Source organism: Artibeus jamaicensis, unplaced genomic scaffold (assembly GCF_021234435.1).
Source record: "Artibeus jamaicensis isolate MK-2021 breed Jamaican fruit bat unplaced genomic scaffold, CSHL_Jam_final contig_1015, whole genome shotgun sequence".
Classification (NCBI taxonomy): Eukaryota; Metazoa; Chordata; class Mammalia; order Chiroptera; family Phyllostomidae; genus Artibeus; species Artibeus jamaicensis.
Genome location: NW_026521194.1, coordinates 9,030,379 through 9,051,428, shown reverse-complemented (window position 1 = coordinate 9,051,428; position 21,050 = coordinate 9,030,379). Strand labels below are relative to the sequence as shown.

The 21,050-nt window shown below is 51.6% G+C and overlaps 1 protein-coding gene across 2 annotated transcripts; it reads left to right on the top strand.

The window, feature by feature from the left end:
• The first annotated feature begins 2,938 nt into the window (after nt 1-2,938).
• RUFY4 (RUN and FYVE domain containing 4) lies at nt 2,939-20,373 on the top strand. Of its 2 annotated transcripts, XM_053661899.1 has the most exons (12): nt 2,939-3,513; nt 3,632-3,735; nt 4,987-5,112; nt 5,428-5,534; nt 5,870-6,013; nt 6,479-6,575; nt 7,704-8,342; nt 9,041-9,147; nt 12,221-12,367; nt 18,743-18,853; nt 19,134-19,245; nt 19,330-19,406. In XM_053661899.1, the coding sequence occupies exons 1-11, from the start codon at nt 3,468-3,470 to the stop codon at nt 19,231-19,233; spliced, it is 1,728 nt and encodes a 575-aa protein (XP_053517874.1). In that variant the 5' UTR covers nt 2,939-3,467; the 3' UTR covers nt 19,234-19,245; nt 19,330-19,406. The 2 variants fall into 2 exon arrangements, with proteins under 2 accessions (XP_053517874.1, XP_036988183.2); XM_037132288.2 differs by lacking the exon at nt 19,134-19,245 and having other exon boundaries at nt 19,330-20,373.
• Nucleotides 20,374-21,050: the final 677 nt, after the last annotated feature.

Genomic DNA, 21,050 nt, shown 5'->3' with positions numbered 1-21,050 from the left:
GTATAAAACAGCTGCAGAACCCAAACCCTGCGCAGCAGACAAATCTGAGAAGGCTGCAGCCTGCACAGCCCTGATCAGGGAGGAAACTGGGATTATGCCGGGAGCCTTGGAGGAATATTTTGCAATCCCTAGTGACCCCGATACTCCCCCTCCTCCTGGGAGAAACCCAGTACCTACACGTGCTCCAGGCCTGGTGCTTCCCAGACAGACCCCTCATCCAGAACACCTGCCTCCCCGAGCCAGCCTCTCACGACCCCTCTGGGTCCGTTTCCCACTTGCAAGGCTCCAAGACTTACCCAGAACAGAGAAAGCGGAGTGAGGGCCCACTGCCCCTGTCATCCTCCGGTGAGTCTTGCTCTGGTGGAGCCCTCCCTGCCTCAGAAGGCCCCCTCCCTCCAGGCTCCAGAACCCTGATCAGGGAGACAGCCACAGCTCCCAGGAGGGACACACAGTCAACTCCTGGACTAGCTCAAGGGCAGTTAACACTTTTGGTGCCTTTCCCCAGCATTCCCAGCCCTGTCCCTCCTGGATGTCTCCTAACCCTCACCTGAACTGTCCTTTTAAAGCCAGGTGCTACATCAGCCTCCTCCCAAAGGCACCAGCGACCCAGGTGAGACCTCAACCTAACTCTCTGTGTCTTAACCCGGTCCTAGTCCAACCCGTACGCATGGGGCAGCCTGCCCTTGCTGCCCACCTCCCGACCACTGGTGGGCACTTTCCTGACTTGGCTCCTTACCTTTCTCAGGTAAGCTGGGCTCTGCCTGCCACCCGCTCCCCGCCCCCCACTCATCCCCGCTGCGCCCTACCTGATGCAGGAGCCGCGGGGTCTCGCCCTGGACCAAAGCCCCGGGCTCCCAGCACTGCCCCAGCGCGGGGGCCGGGGGGCTCCCCGGGGGCTGGGGGCCACAAGGGGGCCCGGGTTCCAGCGCCTCGCAGCACACCAAGCTCACCGTGCAGCCCATCCGCCCTGGCGCCCGGCGGGCCAGGGCGGGGAGCCGGAACACGGGCGCCCCGGGAGATGGCCCGCCCCCAGCCCAGGGTGCCTCCAACGTAGGGAGGGGGTGGCGACGCCCCCAGCCTGTACCCTCCCGGAGCCTACTCTGGCGGCACCGCCAGGAAGCGGAGGAGTGCGGGGCCGGACAAGGGGCGGTGACATGAAAGCCGGGAGCAACCAGTGACAGAGGGGGACCCGAGGGCGGGGGATGCGGGGAGGGGCGGCAGCGGGGTCCCGGGGACTGGGGCGGAGGACCTGCTGAGTACAGGACGGAGGATCCGCTGAGTACGGGACAAGGGTGGCGAGAAAGAGACCCACGGAGAGAAAGACGAGGCAGGAAGAGGTTAAGGAGACACAGAGAGAGAGAGATAGGGAAACAGGGACGCGGGGGACAATGAGGAGGAACCGAGTCTCTGCACTGGGGATACCGAGTCCGAGAGAGGCAGAGACCGGCCGGGAGTGGCGCGGGAGAGCAGAGCCAGGCGCCCACCAGCATCGCGTGCGCTTCCTCCGGTGTGTGAAACAGTGGTCCTCCCAGGCGCCCGCTCCTCCTTGTGTTCTCTGCCCCTCGCACTAGCCCGTGGGTCACCCCTGCCTAGAGAAACGACGTGGAAAGATCTCAGCCTCAAGGAGGCAGAGCACATCCAGGGTGGAAGAGCCACATCTCACCTGGGCGATGCACCTGGCCCATTCCTGGATACAGCATCTCACCAGTAGTCCCTTCCCTCCTTTTAGGGGTGAGTACCAGGACGGCGCTGGTGACCAGCACTTATGGGGACCCCCTCAGAAGACTGAGGTAGGGAGGAGGAGAGAGACATGTGATGGGACTCCCCTCCACCCCTCCCCACCTGCATCTCACTCCAACCAAGGGTCAGGAAAAGCCGGCAGAGTATCAGACAGGGCAGCATCCCAGCCTCTTTGTGCCACCTGGTGGTGGTAAGGAAGAAAGACCAGAGCAAGTGGCCGTCAGGAAAAGGCAGGAAAAGGCGAGGAAGCTCGCCCCTGGGTGAGGCCTTCTTTGACCTACTCGTCATCCCCATCCCAGTCATTCTCCCCTGGTGCCCTTGACCCTGCCACTGCCGCTGCTCCCCACAGTCACCTGTTCCTCCCACTCGGAGCAGGGTTTCCCCTCCAGGGCGCTGGGCTGAGCCTGAGTCACCTCCCAGGCAGCAAACGGAGAAGGCTGCTCAGGAGCGACGGTCACAAGTGGCAGGCTCAGGCCGCCCCCTGGCTCTCCATGCCTCAACCTGCCAGGCCTTCCGTGGTGAGTAGAGACTCCTGGGTCTGGGGGAGGCTGGAGGGGGGAACAATGCGAGGAGCAAGGAGCTGAGGAGTTTTGACGGATACGAGGGACAGGACAAGATGCACGTCCTTGTTCCCGGGTGTCATAAACTGTGTGGGCTGGGAGGGATGTCAGAAACCCTACGCCCAAACCCTTGGTCCGTGTGTGGGCAAACTGAAGCCCAAGAAATGTGAGTTACATGCCTAAGGTCACCAGGTGAGTTACAGGACCAGATGGAGACCTGGGTCCCTTACTCCCAGCTCAGTGTTCCCTGAAGGCCACCCGCCACCCACTCCCCTCCTTACTCTTGTCTCCCTGCTCCTGTCCTCTCCACTGTGCCCCAGCACTTCACTCCCGCCCACCCCCAAATTCCAGCATCCACAGCCTGGGAGGCAGGGGCAGGGTTTCCTACCCCAGGCCCAGTCTTCACTCCGGGCTCTCAGAATAAGCCCACTGGCCCTCAGGGGCCGCAGCATTCCTGTCTGAGCTGCAGGGCCCACGGGTGGCTAAGAGTCACCTGGGAGAGAGCAGTAGGGTCGAAACCAGGGGTCCTGCTCCCCACACCCCAGTCCCAGCCCCAGGGCCGCACATTGCTTCTGCCTCCCTCCCCTCGAAGAAGGCACACTTTCCACTCAGATGGGAACCAGGAAAGGATGAGAATGTGTCTTGAGGATGGTGACTGCTCGGGGGAAGCTTCCCATGGGGAAGTGGGGCGGCTTCCCTCCGCCCAGCCTGCACACACCAGCATGGACAGGGCTGCTCACATCAGGCCAGTGCTGACAGCACCGGCCCTTGTAAGCACACGGACCTGAGTTCGAATTCTAGTTTCATAGTTTGGAGCTTTGTGACCTTGGGTAAGAGACGTACCCTCTCTGAGCCCCCGTTCCACCTTGCAGAAAATGGAGTTGGTGACCTTCCAAGGTCATTGTGGGGTCTGAATGAGACAAAGGTATCAGGCACCCAGGAGCTGCTCCACAAGTGGGGGCCGCACCCTCATCTTCCCACACTGGCCCACAAGGGCTAGGGTTGTATCCTGCCAGTGAACCCACTGTGACCCTGGAGGCACTGCATTTCTGCTCTAGGCCCTGGGTCTTCCTTTGTGTAAGGAGGGGACTGGACAGCTGACCTCAGGGGCTCCTTCCTGGACAGAACTTCCGTAGCCACAAGGAATCATATTATCTTCAAATACGCATGGCAGAAGAGGGGGCTGCCCTCAAGGTCACCAGGGACCTGAAAGGTGAGTGTGTCCCAAGAGATTTTCTGGGACTGAACTGGGGGAGAAGTGTGGGGTCTTGGGAGCCTCTCCCTCAGAGACCTCACTCCCTGGTGTTTAATGTCCATCATCTTCCTCACAGCTGCTGTCTCTGCCATCCTCCAGGGCTATGGGGCCGGGCATCGGGTGACAGACGCCAGCGCTGAGCTGCACAGACTCTGTGGCTGCCTGGAGCAGCTGCTGCAGGTGGGGCTCTGCCCCCCCTCCTGTCCCCTCCCCTCTCTTCTCCGCAGGCCCAGATAACCAGGAGGGCTGTCCCAGATCCTCAGGGAAGAGCCGCAACCCTTCCACTGCTGCTGTGCACCACTTCATCCCTCTTAGTCAGCAAGTCCTCCCCAACATCTACCCTCGCTCATTAGGCTGTCATTACAGCCTGGAAGGTGCGGTGAGCAGGGCTGGGGCAGGGTGGGGAGGGGCTAGGGGCAGCCACCCTGCTCCAGAGGCTTCAGTTGCAGGAACACAGATGTCCTAGGGTTGGCCCTCCTTGCCGCTGGTTAGAGCCCAAATCATCACTATCACTAGCTTTTACTGAGCACATACTATATGCCAGACTAAGCCTTTACATGGTTCCCCTTATTCAGTTCTCACTCTAACCCCCTGAAGTGACTCATGACCTGCCCATCCCCCACACATACATGCACTTCCTTCCTACTTCTCTGTGCATGTATGTGTGTGTGGTGGGAGTGTGCCCATGTGTGTGTGTGTGTGTGGTAGGGGGCTATGGGGGTGCATGTGCGTGTGGTGTGGGTATGTGGTGTGCCTGCATGAGCCTCCTGCCAGTCTGTGCTCTAGTCACACTGGCCTTCTTGATCCTCTAAAGCACGCCAGGCATGCACCCACCTCGGGGCCTTTGCACTTGCTATTCCCTCTGTCTAGAATGCTCTTCCCCCAGAGATGTAAGTGGCACACTTTCTCATCTCCTTCAGTTTTCAATGTGAATAGTACCTGTTCAGTAAGGCTTTCTCTGGCCACCATAATCTAAACTTTTAACACATACATATATCAAACACAGCACACATACACAACACATACACATGTGTGCACATACCACGCAATTTCTATTCCCTTTCCCTGCTGTATGTATTTCTCCTTAGCGGCCAGCACTCTCTGACGTAGTATGTATTTTCACTTATTTGGTGTGTTCGTTGTCTGTCTCCCCTTCCAAGACGTGAGCCCATGAAGTCAGCTTGTTCATTGCTGTATCCCCTGGACTTAGGACAGGTCTGGCACCTAGTAAGTGCTCAATAAGTACTTCTGGAATGAATGAGAACACTGAACATGCAGAAAAGTCCAGCAGCTCGCTCCTGGTCACACAGCCATGGGTCCATCTGTACAAGCCGTTTCCCCTCCACCATATGCCCGCTGCTCGTGCTGGCACACAGGGCACGTTCTAGGAGGGAGCGTGTCCATGGTTCCTTTCCCTCGGCTTGCTCGCAGTTTGACCAGAAGCAGCAAAAGAGCTTCCTGAGGCCGCCGAAGGACTACTGGGACTTTGTTTGCACTGCCCTATGGCGGCAGCGGGGGAACACAGAGCCAGCCCGCTTTGTCCACGCACAGGACAAGGTATTGAGTACCAAGGGCAGGTGGGCTGGCCCCAGCATGAGGGGGTCCTGCCACCAGGCCCTTGACGGGGATCACTCAGGGGCCAGGGGACAGAGGCCAGCCCAAGGCCTGTCACAGTTGCATAGACTGTAGGTGCCCCTACCTGGCCCTCAGCTCTCGGGAGCACTGTCCGCAGCACCCCTCTAGCCACCCCCTTCCCTCCTGTAGCCTCGGTCCCGTAACACCTTCTTCATCAACCACCCATCCCCTCTCTGGGCTGGCTGAGCTCCCCTCATCCTCACAGCACCCCCACATTGCCCCCTGTGCACTCTGCAGTTGAAGACGCCCCTGGGGAGAGGCCGCGCCTTCATCCGCTTCTGCCTCGCCCACGGACAGCTGGCCGAGTGGCTGCAGCTCTGCCTCCTGAGCCCACAGCTCACCAGGTGGGGCTGCCGGACATGCTCCTACTCCTACCATCTGAACCCACTGTCCCCCCTGAGTGAAAGGTCCTCCTCTGCCCTCAAAAGGGTGGTTTAATATCAAGGATGACTGAAATGAGAGAGACGAGGGGGGGAAGCAAGAAAGACAGGGGGGCGGTTACAGCTCCAGTCCTGGTATCGTCCGTCATGATATGTAGGCCTCCTGCCCTCCAGGGGCCACAGTCCAGCTAGAGGAGCTGTCCCATGATGCTGTGCAGCAAAGAGGTACATTCTCTGAGGTCAGGGGTGGCAACCGCACCAGGGCCAAAGACCAAGGGTGTTGGTCACTGTGAACACAGGGAATGGTATGGCCCCCGCAGCCCTCTGGTGTGCCCTGAACTCCAGGAGGACATCTTGGACTCCCTCTATGCTCTCAACGGGGTGGCCTTCGACTTGGACCTGCAGCGGCCAGACCTGGACGGGGCTTGGCCCATGTTCTCAGAGTGAGTGTGTATGCGTGAAGGGAGGCCGCTCCTCATACCTGCTGCCAGTGCTACCGCCCGTCCCAAGCCAGCCCCAAGGCCTGGGCCTCTTGCACCATCCATTTCTCCCTCCCTTCATGCTCCCCGAGCCCCTGAATCTCCACCTCCCTGGCCTTCTGTTTTCCCAGCATCAGCTCATGATGTCCCGTGAGGCTGCATTGCATACACACTCACTCTCAAGAGTTGTTGAGTGGCTGGGGCAGAGTTAGAAGGATGGATGGATGGTGGGTGTTAAGGGATTGGTGGATACATGGAGGGTGGGATGCAGAGGTGAATGGAGAGGGGGGTGCATGTGTGAGGTGGGAGGGAGGAAAAGTGGTAAGTAAGCATGGCGAATGAATGGGTGGTTGGAGAGATGGGATATCCTGCGTCCAAGAGCCAAGGCCACATCTGGAGAGAGGCCCAGGGTCCCCCTTTCACTTTCAGGTCCCGCTGCTCCAGTTCCAGCCGGACCCAGGGGAGAAGACCCAGAAAAAACAGAGATTCCCCAGAGGAGGTGCTTCTGCCTGACCTTCACTCTCAGGTGCCTCTTCTCCATCCCTGCAGGGACCCCCACGCTGGGCAGTAGCTAAGTCCTGTACCAAGTGGACAGACACAGAGAGAGGCCAATGTGTGGACCTGGGGACTGGGGGCCCACAGAAGCGGAGGCCATTTTCCTAAGATGATGGGAGTATCAGGGAGAGAGAGGGGCCACCAACACCACCTGCAGGAGCCAGTGGGGCCCATGGGAGGAGGAGGAGCCGGAGAGGGTGACCAGAGCTGGTAGGAAACAGACCAGGGAAATAACCTCTTCTGGACGATTTGCAAAGGTCTCAGTTCAGTTCAGGGAGTGATTGAAGAGCCAGTTCACCTGGTTCAAATCCCAGCCCCACTCTTATTAACCATGGTCCTCCTTAAGTTACTTGTCATGTCTCGCACGGAGATTGCGGGGATGCATCGAGACAGAGCCAGGCTGCCATGTGCTCAGTAGGTGGTAGTTGGCAGTCACCATCATTCCACGACCTCGCTGTACCCCCACCCCCACCAGCTCCCGGGTACTAGGTACAGATACTGTGAGGACTCAGTCTCTGGCCTGAAACAGTTCAGGTCTGTTCAAGGGGACAGACCCTAAAGGAGCACATTGCAGCATGACTTGTGAGGTATGGTGATGCCAACGTGCACCGGGGCACGTGGGGCCCAGAGAAAGCTTCTTGGCAGAGGTGACTCCTAGCAGGCTGTCGGTCGATCTAAGCTTTCAGCACAGTCTTACAAGGCAGGTTTTTACTCCCATTTTTCAGACAAGAAAAAGCGAAGAAGTTCATAGGGAAGTATCAGAGAGGGGTGGGAAGAACTTAGAGGAAGCCAGACCCACGCAGAAGATGGAAAGGAAGGAGGGAGAAGAGCATGGGCTAGCGGTGAGGGAGGAAGGGGCATCAAGAAGCACTGCTGCTCTGATCGGATCAAAGCTGGGGCCTCAGATCAGGTCACCTGGTGTTAACATTCAGATTCCTGGGCCCTCCCCAGATCTGCTGGGTCAGCATTTCTGGTGGAAGGGCCTGGGAATTCATAGAGTTAGCAAGCCTGTTGCACTAGGGCTGTGGTCTTTCCCATGCACCAGCTTGGTGAATTAGGGCTGAGAGGGATGACAGTGGGTTTGGGGGTTTCTCTGCAGATCTCAGCTGTGAATGGAAGCCCCAAAGGAGTCCTGCCAGGGGAGCCACATACCAGCCAAGCCAGTGGTCTGCAAGACGCACCAGCAGACCAGTTGGCTGGACTCCTTACATCCCAGCAAAAGGGGCATCTTTTGGAAGTGAAGAAAGAAGATCCCAGAAGCCTCAGGGTCCCCCACAGCATGTGGGAACTGGAGGGGGAGGAGCTGCAGCAAGACCAGGAGATGGGAGCCCCAAGGGCGAGCATCCGCCTGGGAAACTTAACACTCAGCATCCAGGGTCAGGGGGAGGGGGCCAAGCGGGCTGTGAAGGAGGTGGTAGAGACAGAGCAGGAGGGCAGAGGGGTTCTGCTGAGTGCAGGGGCTCAGAGAACAACAGAGGGGACTCATGAAAGGGAAGCAGAGTGGGGTCATGTCCAGAGGCTGCTGGTCTCCAGCTCCAGAGGGACAAATGAAGACACAGTGTCAAGGAACAGACAGGAGTGCAAGGTGCCTGGCATTCTGGGGGAGCCCAGCGTCCTTCAGAGCCTGGGAACAAAGGGAGGCTCCACCACCAAGAAGCCACGGGAGCAAACAGGAGGGACTAGTGTGACCAGGACAGAAGAAGAGCAAGCAGACATGGCCTTGCAGGATGTGGTCGAGGTGAGAGCCTTGAGCTGTGTGCCTGTCTATCCCCCCAGTCTAAGCGAGCCACAGCTGGATGTCTTCAGTGGTCGCCTGGGGACCATCCCAGCCCACAGATCAGTATTTACTGGCCTGCACAGGACTATTATTTAGTTGAGGATGACTTTGAAACCCATGCATTCTTCAGTTCACCAAGGTCCCCACCTGTACCTATTGCCTCACACCAGGCCCACTTTATTCATCAATACCACCTGCCTGGTCCCGATAGGCATTTGGGACACCTTTCCAACAGTGCTGCAGGGCAGTTGCTTGTTCTCGTTTTCGTAGCCCCGTTATGGGCAAGTTTCCTGCCAATGTGTAAATTCTACTGTTGCAGATCTCGGCAAGTTGCTCTTGCTGTAGACTTGTCTCCTGGAGGTCACCCAAGATTGTTTTAAACCTTCCTTCAGCCTGCTCCCTAGCTAGAGTCTTCCAGGTTCTTGAGCTTTGTAACTTCCATCCCTTGGTGAAGGAAGACATGGTGTCTCCAGGCTCACCCATGGGCAGAGCCAGACATCACACCTCAAAGCGCTGTGCCCAATCCTGCCTTCCTCTCAAGGATGGTCTCACATGGCCTGAGGTCTCTTGAGGATGTTTGTCAAGTCATTCTCTGGGCTGGGGTCTCTGCCCTCCCTCTTCATCTTCTTTTTCCCTTCCTTCTCCTCTCCCCTCCCCAGAGCCTCAGACTTAGGCTCCGGAAGACCGAGGAGCAAGCCCAGCACCAGGAGCAGCTGCAGAAGGAGCAGGACAGGCAGCTGAAGGCACTGCAGGAGCAGCTCATCAGGTAACCTTGGCAACCACCAGCACCCATGGGAGTGAGAGCCAGGAGGCTGGAGGGACAGGCAGTGCTCCCTGGCTCCTACTAGCATTCAGTCAGCAAGCATCTTCTGAGTTCCTCTTGTGCACCGAACCACGTACAGGGCATAGTTTGGGGATGCTCAGGCACCCAGGGCACTGTTCCTGTTCCAAGGGCTCCCACCTTCCCCTCCCATCTCTTCCCCTTCCCTGCCCCCTCCCTCGCTGGCTTTCCCATGTAGCCCCCAGGAGAGATCTGTACCTCCTCTCCCCCACTTTCCTTCCATACTCACGTTGGCCCCTTTTTGCTGCATCCCCTGGGCTGTAGTTCCTCTGAAAATATACTCCGAACTAGGTATTGGACTGACAGCACCCACTTCCTGGCTTTCTGGCTGTGTGTCGCTGGGAAACTGGCCTTCCCTCTCTAGCCTCAGGGGCCCAATTTGCAAAAAGAGATAGTTGGATCTTTAAAGTTCTTTCTTCCAGTTCAGCTGAGCTCCTTTGAGGCATGCCCGGGGTTCATGAGGATATTCCCTTGCTCCCACCAGCTGCCCACTCAGCACTGGTGCCACAAACCACTGGTGATCAGGGCTCGGTGTGGATACAAGTGTGGGGAGACACAGAGATTAGAGCTAAACAGGCAAGCTTCTGGATCTCTGCTCCCTCCACTTACCAAACTGTGTGACCCTGGATGAGTGTTCCTCCCTCTCCAAAGCTCCATTTTCTTTCCTGTAAAATTATGATTATAATACCTGTCCCGTAAAATTTGCAAAAACTAAATGAAACAGGCTATTAAAGCACTAAGCTTAATGCCTGGTACATAGCAGGTGTTCTAGGCTTTGATTCCTTCCAGGTCCCCTTCTAAACTAGAAGTGTCTGTTACCCTGTGCTTTAAATGCTCCAACGGCTTCCCATTGCACTGAGACTAAAGTCCAGTTCTCTTGGGGCCACTGAGGGACAGATCAGGCCCTGCCTACCTCCCACCTCATCTCCCGGCTCTGCTACCCCTGCCATTCTTGGTATTCCAGCTTCACCAGCCTTCTTTCAGTTCCTTGAACAAGCCAAGTTCTTTCCAACTTGCAGACCTTTGCGCATGCCCTTCTCTAGTTGTACCTGGCTGACTTCCCATCTTTTAGATCTGGTTCAGTGTCACCTTGTGTAAGAAGCCTCCCTGAGCTCCCTCTCAGGTCTCCATCTCAGCCTCCCCTTTGTCTCTGCTGTGTACTTAACTCACATTATTTTCCTGGTCTGCCATTTGTTCTGACCACTGCCCCAAACACCCTGTCAGTCCCACCAGGAGCCATAGGCATTTCTCTATTGCTGGTGCACAGTAGGTGCTTCTTGTTATTTCCTCCCACCTCAAAGACACACAGTAACCACGGTTGTCACATTAAGGGCTGCATGGGCCACAACACGGGCCCTGGGGTCACTGGGTGAGTAAACTATCTTAGGAAAATGAAATCAGCAGCTAAGAAAGGAGAAGGCTGAAGACTAGAGTGGTCATTGGAAGTCCAAACATGGCCCAGATCCAACGCCTGAGCACAAAAACACTCTTTGTTACGGCTGCCGGGATTGGCTTTTCTGGAATTCGAGTGACCTTCTGTTGTTGATTTGATGTCATGACCCACCCAGTTTTCTTGCCTGCAGCAGGCTACATGGAAGCATTTAAAAAATTAATAATTCAATTCATTGTCAAGCCTCTTGCAAGCTTCTCCTTCCCCCCCAAACACACTGGCCCAGGGCTGTGGGCACGCACATGCACACGTGAGAGGCCGTGGGACATGCATGGCCATCGCAACACCCTCCAGTCTGAGAGATGGAGTAAGAGGCTGGGACCTTTTTATTTCCAGCCCAGTAGATTTCTTGGAACCTTCTAGAAAGCCACTAAAGACAAAAAGGAGAAGCAAGAATGGAGCTGAAAAGGTTCCAAGCCTAAAGCTGAAATAGAAATTTAAGAAAGCCATATGCTTAATATTACTTTTTTAAATTGAAAAGACAATGTAACGTTAACTTTTCAAAATATTTTACACCCCCAAATCACCCCAGATCCTACGCCACTTCTCTTCCCTTCCCCAAGCACCTCAGTTATTTTCAGCCGGACACAGCCCGTCCAGCCTGGGTTCCCAGACACCCGCCTTGCCCCAGAGAGCCGCCATGGTTGTGAATATGTCTTTCAAAAGGTTTACATTTTGAAGTGGAAATAGTTCTAAAAGGAAAACAAATGGAAATGTCGGCTCGTCTCCGCTAAAGGAAGACACAACACTGGGCCCCGTTTGCATTTCTCCGCAGGGTTGGTGAGGAGTCGGCCTGCAGTGTCAGTCCTCACAGTACGCAGTGTGGTGTGTGGCGTGGTGTCTGTGGGGCGTGGCGTGTGTCGTGTTGAGAAAGTGTGTGTAATGTGCACGTGGTGGGGTGTGAGTGTGTGGTGTGTAGTGTGTGATCTGTGTGGTATGAGTTGTGAGTGTGTTCAGCGTGTGTGTGGTGTGGCATGTGAGTGGCATGTGGTATGTGTGATGTTCTACAAATGTGTATGCACTGTGTTGTAAGTGTATTTGGTGCACGGTGTGTATGTATATGTGTAATGCGATGTGTATCTATGTATAGTGTGGTGTGTATGTGTGTAATATGTATGTGATGTGTGTATGGTATGGGGTGTGTACTGTAGTGTGTGTATGTATAGTGTGAGGTATGTATACGTATATGTGGTATTTGTGATCTTATATGTTTGTATAGTGTGGGTGTGTGTATAGTGTAGAGTGTGTGTATGTATACGTAGTATGGGGATATGTATATGTGGTGTATGTATGTACAGTGTGGGGGTGTATGTGTGTAGTGTGAGAGGGTATGTATGTGTAGTGTGGGTGTGCATGTGTAGTGTAGTGTGTGTATATATGATGTGGTGGGGGGCGTGTGGTATATGTGTGTGTAGTATGTGGTGGGTGTGGACTTCAACTGCAGGGGCCACCCAGCCCCCCAGGGGCTCCCGTCAGGCAGAGGCCCAGCCCAGCTCAGTCAAAAGCTGAGCTTTTTCCCTGAGAACTGAGTCTGCCTGTTGTGCACAGGTGCCAGGAAGAGAGAGCCCGGCTGCAGGCAGAGCTGGAGCAGAAGCGACAGGAGGCTGAAAGGAGGGGCGCCGTGTACGAGGAGGAGCTCCGAGGGCAGCAGGACCTGGTCCTTGCCGTGAAGAGGCGGGTGTTAGAACTGATTCGGTAAGTGGGGGGCCAGTGACCAGGGTGCAGAGGGGAAATGATATGGGAAGTAGAGGCTGGGGAATGAAAATTCTGCTCCACTAGCAACTATCAAGCAGGATTCTGGACCTTTATATACACTAACTCGTTTCCCGTTTTGGTTTTTTTTTTTTTTTTTAGCTTGCTCTTATTCCCAGTTTACAAACTGAGGGTCAGAGAGGCTGACTTGGCCACCAAGAACACACAACACAAAAATTACATAGAGTTCTCTGACTCTAATGCATGCCCCCCACCCAAACCAACCCCCACGTACATATACACCTACTAAAGTTAGGAGAAGAGCCCATGGACTTAGAAGGAACTAGAGAAAGGGCAGGGTAACCAAGAGGTAATCACATGTCCTACACCTGCCTGCCTACTGGATGGACTTCCCCAGATCACTGGGCCTGCGGGCCCATCCTGGGTCAGCTGTCCTAGCTTCCAGAGGCTGAGCTCACCAGAATCAATTCCAAGCTCACTGAGGGATGGGGGAGATATATAAAGCCTGGTTTCTGCTCTTCAGTCTAGTGGGGAGATAATCCAGATTCATTATCCTTTACCCAGTTCAGGAAATGAGAGACCATTGCACTCAGGTTCCATTAGAACTGGGAGGTTGCTGCAGGATTATCTAGGACTAAATCCTCTAAGCACAAAACCCAAGTGACATTAAAAATGAGAAAAGGGAGAGATCAACCTGAAAACAAAATACTTAAGGGGTGATCTCCTCCCAGGAACTGTCAAATTGGAGGAAGGGAGATATGAAAAATTAGCTATGTATCTCACAAAAAAATTAAGGTAGCTAACAGTAAAAGATAGCTATAGAGATATAGATATATGATTGTTAAAGAAAAGTGGAAGATTTCATGGTAGACAAAAAATACACACTCCCAAAGTGTTAGGATTAGGGTTAGGGTTAAAACTTGGCAGCAGAATCAAAAAAGGGAAACACAGCAAGTTGCCCGAAATTCACTGTCTATTCAAAGGAAGTATACCAGTTCACAAATAGAGAGACAAACGTTTTTTCTAGTGATGAAGAATTCATCCGAAGGTCCCAAACTACATAATATAATGCCCCTTGCAAAAGCATTTTGGAAGATATGGCCCTAAGCAAAAAGTGAAGGGGAAAAAAAAGCCGTGGAGGCTGACTTCTGCATCAAGATGCTAGACTGACCACACAGCATCTATTCTCCATCCTCAGATCTCACTAAAATGATTGTAAAAGAATAAAACTTACAACAGAGAGAGAGGTGGAGGAGCCAACCATAGACGAGAGATTTCAGCTAATTTCCAGAGGCCTGGAAATGGATGGAGAAGTGGAAACTGGATTTAGCCCAAGTTAGAACTTTAGAGCCCAGAGACACCAGGAACACATATGGCACAAGTGAGCTGAGGGGCAGAAATCAGGAAGATTAACTGATGGAGCCACTAGAAAGAGCAGTGTGCTCCCCCTGCTTTCTGCCTGCCTCCCCAGGTGCAGGATGTTCAACAGTTGAGGGGCTTGTCTCCCAAGCCAATAATTAAAATGTCCTTATCTGGAGAATGATGGAGAGCAATGTGTTCAGGCCTCTGGGAGCCTGGTGTGATGAATAGCTACCAGCCCAATCCCTCCTAAAGGAAAGCCACGGGTCAATGACCACTGTCCAGTAAAGTACCTGGAGCCCCAGCAACTTTACTGCCTCCTCCTAGATGAAATGGCAGCCAAGTTTTTGTAGGCATTTGAGGAAAGTCTAGAACAGAAAAAGGAGATAAACAAAGAAAGATACATCTTCCATTAAAGAAGATGCTATGGAAGCAAACTGCCAATAGGTAAGAAACATTCTTGGAAATTAAAATGTCACTGAAAAAATTTTAAATTCACTAGGGTTGGACAAGAAAGATGAGGCAGTCTCTCAGAAAGTAGAATAAAAAGTACAGAGACTTCCGCCAAGATGGAGGCATAGGTGGATGTGCCGTGCCTTCTCACACAACCAAGTTTAGAGACAACTAAATATTAGCAACAGAAAACACAGCCAGAACACGGAAAATTAAACTTTTCGGAAGTCCGTTAACAACAAATTCTTCAGTCTGACCGGTAAGGGGCGAAACCAGCGGCTGGTGAAGCGGGATTGCACAGGTCTCGGTCAGCCGGACTCAGTCGCGGAATCCAGACGCGCGGAATCCAGGCACAGGGTTGGACATAGTGAGTGACCGAGCGAGCCACCAGGCGAGCGACCACGGGGGAGACAGCGGGGGAGCGGGGCTGCGTGTTGACTGTGGTCGCGCATTTGTGCGCAGGCGGACAGGGTAGGGAGTGGGCGGTTGGACCAGGGCCCGGCGGGTCCCCGCGGCAAATGGCAGTGGAGGGTGCCGCCATTTCCCTGCTCTGACCCCACCTCCACATACAGCGTCATAACCCAGCGACTCTGAGTGGCCCGGCCCAGGTGAACCACCTAAGACGCTAATCCTTACCCAGCTGTGAGAAACAGCAGAGGGGGTCGCCATTTCCCCGCTGTGACCACGCCCCCACATACAGCGTCACAACCCAGCCACCTGGGAGTCCAAGGCACCGCTTCTCACACTTAAAGGGCCAGAACAGACCAAAAATGTCGCAAGATCTCAAAGCCCCAGAGCCCATAGATCTAAGCAATGAAGAAATAGCAAAACTCTCAGACGCACAGTTTAAAACACTGGTCATCAGGATCCTCACAAAACTGGTTGATTATACCGACAAATTAGACAAATATATGAAGGCGAAACTAATTGAAATGAATGGAATTGCACAGGACACCAATAGCAATGAAAAGGAAACTGGGACTCAAATCAATGGAGTGGACCAGAAGAAAGCAAATATTGGCCAAACAGAAAAGAGTCAAGAAGCAAGAATTCAAAGAAATGAGGAGAGTCTTAGGAACCTCCAGGACATCTTTAAACGCTCCAACATCCGAATTATAGGGGTACCAGAAGGGGGAAAGGCACAGCCACCAGTGGAAAACTTATTTGAACAAATAATAAAGGAGAATTTCCCCAATCTGGCAAAGGAAATAGACTTCCAGGAAATCCAGAAAGCTCAGAGACTCCCAAAGAAGTTGGACCCAAGAAGGAACACACCAAGGCACATCATCATTACATTAGCCAAGATTAAAATGAAGGAGAGAATCCTAGAAGCAGCAAGAGATAAGGGGACAGTCACCTACAAAGGAGTCCCCAGCAGACTGTCAGCGGATTTCTCAAAAGAGACCTTACAGGCAAGAAGGGGCTGGAAAGAGGTATTCCAAGTCATGAAATCCAAAGACCTACAACCAAGATTGCTCTATCCAGCAAAACTTTCATTTAAAATGGAAGGACAGATAAGGTGCTTCTCAGATAAGATCAAATTCAAGGAGTTCATCATCACCAAGCCCTTATTATATGAAATGTTAAAGGGACTTATCTAAGAAAAAGAAGTTAAAGAAACATGAACAGTGAAAGGACAACAAACTCACAGTTATTAACAACCACACCTAAAACAAAAGCAAACTAAAAGGACAGCTAGATCAGGAGTGGAAACATAGAAATGAAGATCTCAAGGAGGGTTAGCAACAGGGGAATGGGAGGAGGAGAAGGGGGGAGAAGGTACAGAAAATAAGTAGCATAGACAGTAGATAGAAAATAGATGGGGGGGGGGCAAGAATAGCATGGGAAATATAGAATCTAAAGGAATTGAGACACATGGTCATAAACTAAAGGGGGGGTAATGGTGGGGATGGGTGGGTAGGGTGGAGGGGAATGAAGGGGGGAATAGAACAACTGTAACAGCATAATCAATAAAAAAATTTTTAAAAAAAGTACAGAGAGATGGAACATGTGAACAAAATAATTAGAGACATAAAGAATCCATCCGGGAGTTCAGGAAGTTCTTTGACTGACAGGAATTTTGAGAGAGGGAGAGAATGAATCAGATTACAACGTGAGGGACTTTCCCAGCCCTAATGGAAACATTGGATTTCAAGATTTTACTGAGTGACCGGCACAGTAAATGAAAGGGGGGACCCACATCTAGATAAATCATTGTGAAATTTCTGTAAAACAAAGATAAGACTATCTTAAAAGACAGGTCACTTATCAAAGAAGTAGGACATGACGACTGCTAAGAACCAATGGTGTAATACTTTCCACTTCTCAAAGCTGAGTTTTGCCCTAGAATGCTATGCTCAACCAAACTACGAAGCAGGTAGGGAAGGTGATGAAAAGACATTTTTCAGACAGATCACAGAAAATTCACCTCCCACATAGCATTCTTGAGAAGCTAATTAAGGATGTGTCCCAGAAAAACAAGGAAGTAAGCCAAGAAAGGAGAACATGTGGAATTCAGGAGACAGGAGCTCTAGCCCAGGAGAGAACGAGAGGGAATTCCCAGGATGAAAGTGAGCAGCAAGGCCAGGAAGCAGTGAGTCCAGGCTGTGGCGGAAGTATTGTGAGCCCATAAAATACCTGATATGATGGAGAACTGGGGCAGGTGGAAGTAATTAGGCTATGTTAAAAGCAAGTTGTGCAAGGAACAAAGAAAGGCAATTAGACACACAATGCGGTATATAGATGATGCATATAAAATTGTACACTTGAAATCTATATAATTGTATTAACCAATGTCACCCCAATGAGACAAAATAATATACTGTAAAAAAAAAAAGGCAATTAGAAATTCCTGGAAAAACAAACAAAAAATTCTAAGAAGGGAAATCTTATCCAGCACAGCTCTACTTGAAGCAATATGTTTACGTATTATCTAATAATGTAAATACTAGTCACTGATTTTTTTCTATGTTAGCTTCAACCTAAAGGCAAAGCACAGAAAATGATTGTAATTATACAACAAACATAAGCATTACCACCTAAACAATATTAAGTATAGAACAGAACCCAATAGAACTTTCTGTGAAGATGGAAATGTTCTATATTTGTCCTGTCCAACATGGTAGCTACTAGTCACACAGAGTGATTCAGTACTTCAAATGTGATTGGTGTGACTGAGGAACTGAACGTTTCATTTTATTTAACTTTAATTAAGTTACATATAAGTTTACCCAGTCTCAGGTGGTCAGTGGCTACCCTATTAGGTGGTACAAGAGTAGATGACAAGCTAGGAGGTGGGAGACAAACAGGGATGCTGGCATCATTGTGCTACAGAAACACAGTCAGAAGACACTACCTATAGTTAATAGAATGAGTGAGAAACACATGTATGAGAATATTCTGTAACAGCCCAGTAGTAACCAATAAAGGAACCAGAAATAGGAATATAACTTCCTTGGGAGGAAAGAGAAGGACTTAGTGGAAATGGCTATAAATAAGCTAAATCCTCTGACATCAAGGTGAGGAGCTCTATAGAAGATGTTCTCTTGATAAATCAAAAAGGAGAGATACGAGCATGTGACTTAAATATGGAAGTACTACCAGGAGACAAAGCTAAAAGATGTAAGAAGTGGTTTGCCACTGAGAATGGGAAAGTGTCTATTGCCTTTTGATATAAAACCTTATGTACTGTTCAATTTCACATAAGGGGCATGTATCATTTCCATCAAAATTGAAAACTGCCCACCTTTCTATCACATTCTCTAAAAAAAAATCCGCGAAGATAAGTTTTGGAGGTGCACAAGCACACAGAACTTCAGGGCTGTCGTACTAAGTGCCAAATAGAAGATAATGGGCATTCTATGCTATGGGGGTCTGGGCAAGAAGGCCCCAGGGGCCTCTACCAACAGGAAGTGCTCCTTAGAGGAGGTGGGCTATGAACAGGTTCTTAAATTTGGGGTTAAGTTTATGTTGGGCAAGAGGGACCTGCCAGCATCCATCCAGTCTCCCTGGAAAGGCTGGCATTTCCCTGATCTCTTGTGTGCGAGTCTTTCTCTCTAACTCTATTTTTCTCTCTCTCTTTCACCATCGCTGTCTCTTTCCCTGCCTTTTCATCTTTCTCTGTACTTGTCTCTCCCTCTCTGTGTCTGTCCCTATCTGTCCCTGCATCCTTCTCCCTCTGTCTTTCTCCCACTGCATTTCTCTCTCCACTTCCTGTGTTCATCTGTCTCCCTCACCAACTCCCTAACTTCCTTTCTCTCTGAGCCACTGTCTCTCTGTCCCTCTGTGTCTCCCTCCCCATTTTGGTGTCTCTGTTGCTCTGCCCCACCGTTTGTCTGTCTGTCTTTTTGTCTCTGGGAGACTCCCTCTATCACTCTCTCTCCTTTATGCTTCATCTTTGTGAAACACCCTCTCTTGCTGTTCATTTCTGTCTCTCCATCTGTGCCATTCCCAACCCTATCTTTTCCTGTCTGTGTTCTCTCTCTCTCTCTCTCTCTCTCTCTCTCTCTCTCTCTCTCTCTCCACCCCCCTCCATCTGCCCGTCAGAGAGAAGGATAACCTGTGGCAGAAGGTTCAGCACCTCTCTTCTGTGGCCCCTGGAGGCTGTATCGGCTGTAGCAAGGTCTTTGGCCGGCTCTCTCGGCGGTACCCATGCAGGTAATGAGTAGTATGCAGAATCCTTCCTCTGGGACAGCCCAGTCTCCACCAGCCCACAGCCCCCTGCCCACTCTGAGGAAGGGAAAGACACAGGAACTTGGCATTGATGAAAGACATTTTAAAGCTGGCCACTCATATTACCTAGCACTTAGCAAAGACATGAATGAGAACAGTGGAGAAAGGTCAGACAGGAATGGCATCTGAAAGATGGGACCGAGTAACCCTTCCAAGAATAGACTGATTAATGGGCTTCTCGTCTGGGAAGAGATTTCCTCTACAGAGGAAGCTGCTGTCCTCACCTCCCTCTGGGAATACAGTGTCAGGACAAGCAACAGGAGAGAGGAAAGTGGGCCATCGGGAGAACTTGCCATTTGGAATAAGAGGACAGACAGGTAAACTCGAATATGCTCGAACCCTATGGCCCCTCCTCTATCCACCCCCTCTGTGTTCTTCACTCTTTCTGCCTTTGCTCCCAGGCTGTGTGGAGGCCTGGTTTGCCATGCCTGCTCTGTGGATTACAAGAAGCAAGAGCACCGCTGCCCATCCTGTGCCCAGCAAGGAGAAGCCCAGGTCATCTAATCAAGACCCACCCAGGACTGGCCATCCCACCCCACCTCCCCTCTGCCCTCCCAGAACCTGTGGTCTGACCAGCACTACCTTCTAGAACTTGGTCACTTAAGGCAGATAGCACTTGAGTTGCCAGACTGTGGTGTGGAGGATGAAAGGAGCCAGGTTAGCAGGCAGGAGACAGGGTCAAGCCCTGCATCTACCACTGAAGAGTTGGGTGACTCAGTCAAAGCTCTCAGCTCTCTGGACGTTTTTCCTGTAACACGCAGAAACATCAGGCACCATGCCATGTACTCTAAGGTCCTTGTGGGCTCAGAAAGTCCTTGACTGTGTTGTGTATAAGACCCAACAGCCTGACTTTCTTCTCCACATGCCCCCTCTCCCAGGCCACCCTCCACAACACTGCACTGTCTCACGGTCCTCAGGAGCTTTCTGTCTGGGGTCTGTTTTTGTTCTGCTTTGTTTTTAACAGCTTTCCCAAGGTTCTACTAACATATAGTACACTTCACATAAATTAAACAATTTGATGACCTTTGACTTTAATTCATACCCATGAAATCGTCACCGTACTCAAAAGAATGAACATATCCATCAGCCCCAAAGTTTCCCCTGCCCTTTGTAATCTCTCCCGCCCCCTCCTCTCCTCATTCCCAGGCAACCACTTACCTGCTTTCTGTCACTAGCAACCAGCTTGCATTTTCTAGATTATATGTGTACACATATATATAATTTTATATAAATTACATATATAGTACTTTATATAAATGGAACCATACCGTCTGCCTTCTTTCACTCAGCATAATTAGTCTGAGGTTCTTCCACATTGTTGTATATGCCCGTAGTTCCTTTGTACTTTTCAGTAGTGTGCCACAGCATGGATATACCACATTTGTTCACCCTTTTCACCTATTGCTACACATTTGGGTTGTTTCTAATTTGAAGCTATTACAAATCAGTTTCCTATCATCATCTGTGTACGAATCTTTGTGTAGACATATGCCTATATTTCTCACGGGTCAGTACCTGAGGAGGAAATGATGGGGTCCTGGTTCAGGTATATGTTTAAGAAACGGCTGAGTTATTTCCCAGAGAGGCTGTAGGCTGTACGTTGTACCCTCCCACCAGCAGCATGGAGAGTCGCAGTTGCTCCCTGGGGCACCTGGCTCGGTGGGCAGGAGAGGGGGCACAGACATCAAAGTTGGACTTCTCTGTCCTTCCCTTCCAGCCACAATGGTGAGTTAAACAGTCCCAAGTTGTGAGTGGCTGGTGGGAGGGCCTGGGTCCAGGTGACTCTCTGTGCAGTACTCGCTTAGCTAAGCCTGAATAAAGACGGTGGATGAGGACTCATGTAGCTCCGTGGTAAAAGGTCACATCCTCTGACTTCCCAAGAAGCCTTACACAAATTGTGTCATTCACCGGGCACCCAGTTGTGGTGTTTCTGAAAAAAAAATGTGGGCCCCACCCTATAACAAGGCAATTTGCTGCCCTAATACCTAGGCTCTAGGGCAGACTCTGTGACCCCAAGCAGGCATGCATACTGTCCCTGTTCCCCCACCTCACGCAACCATCAGCAACTCTGCAGTGGTTGGGCAACTCTGGGCTCCAACCAGAGCCCGTGGACCACTTCTTG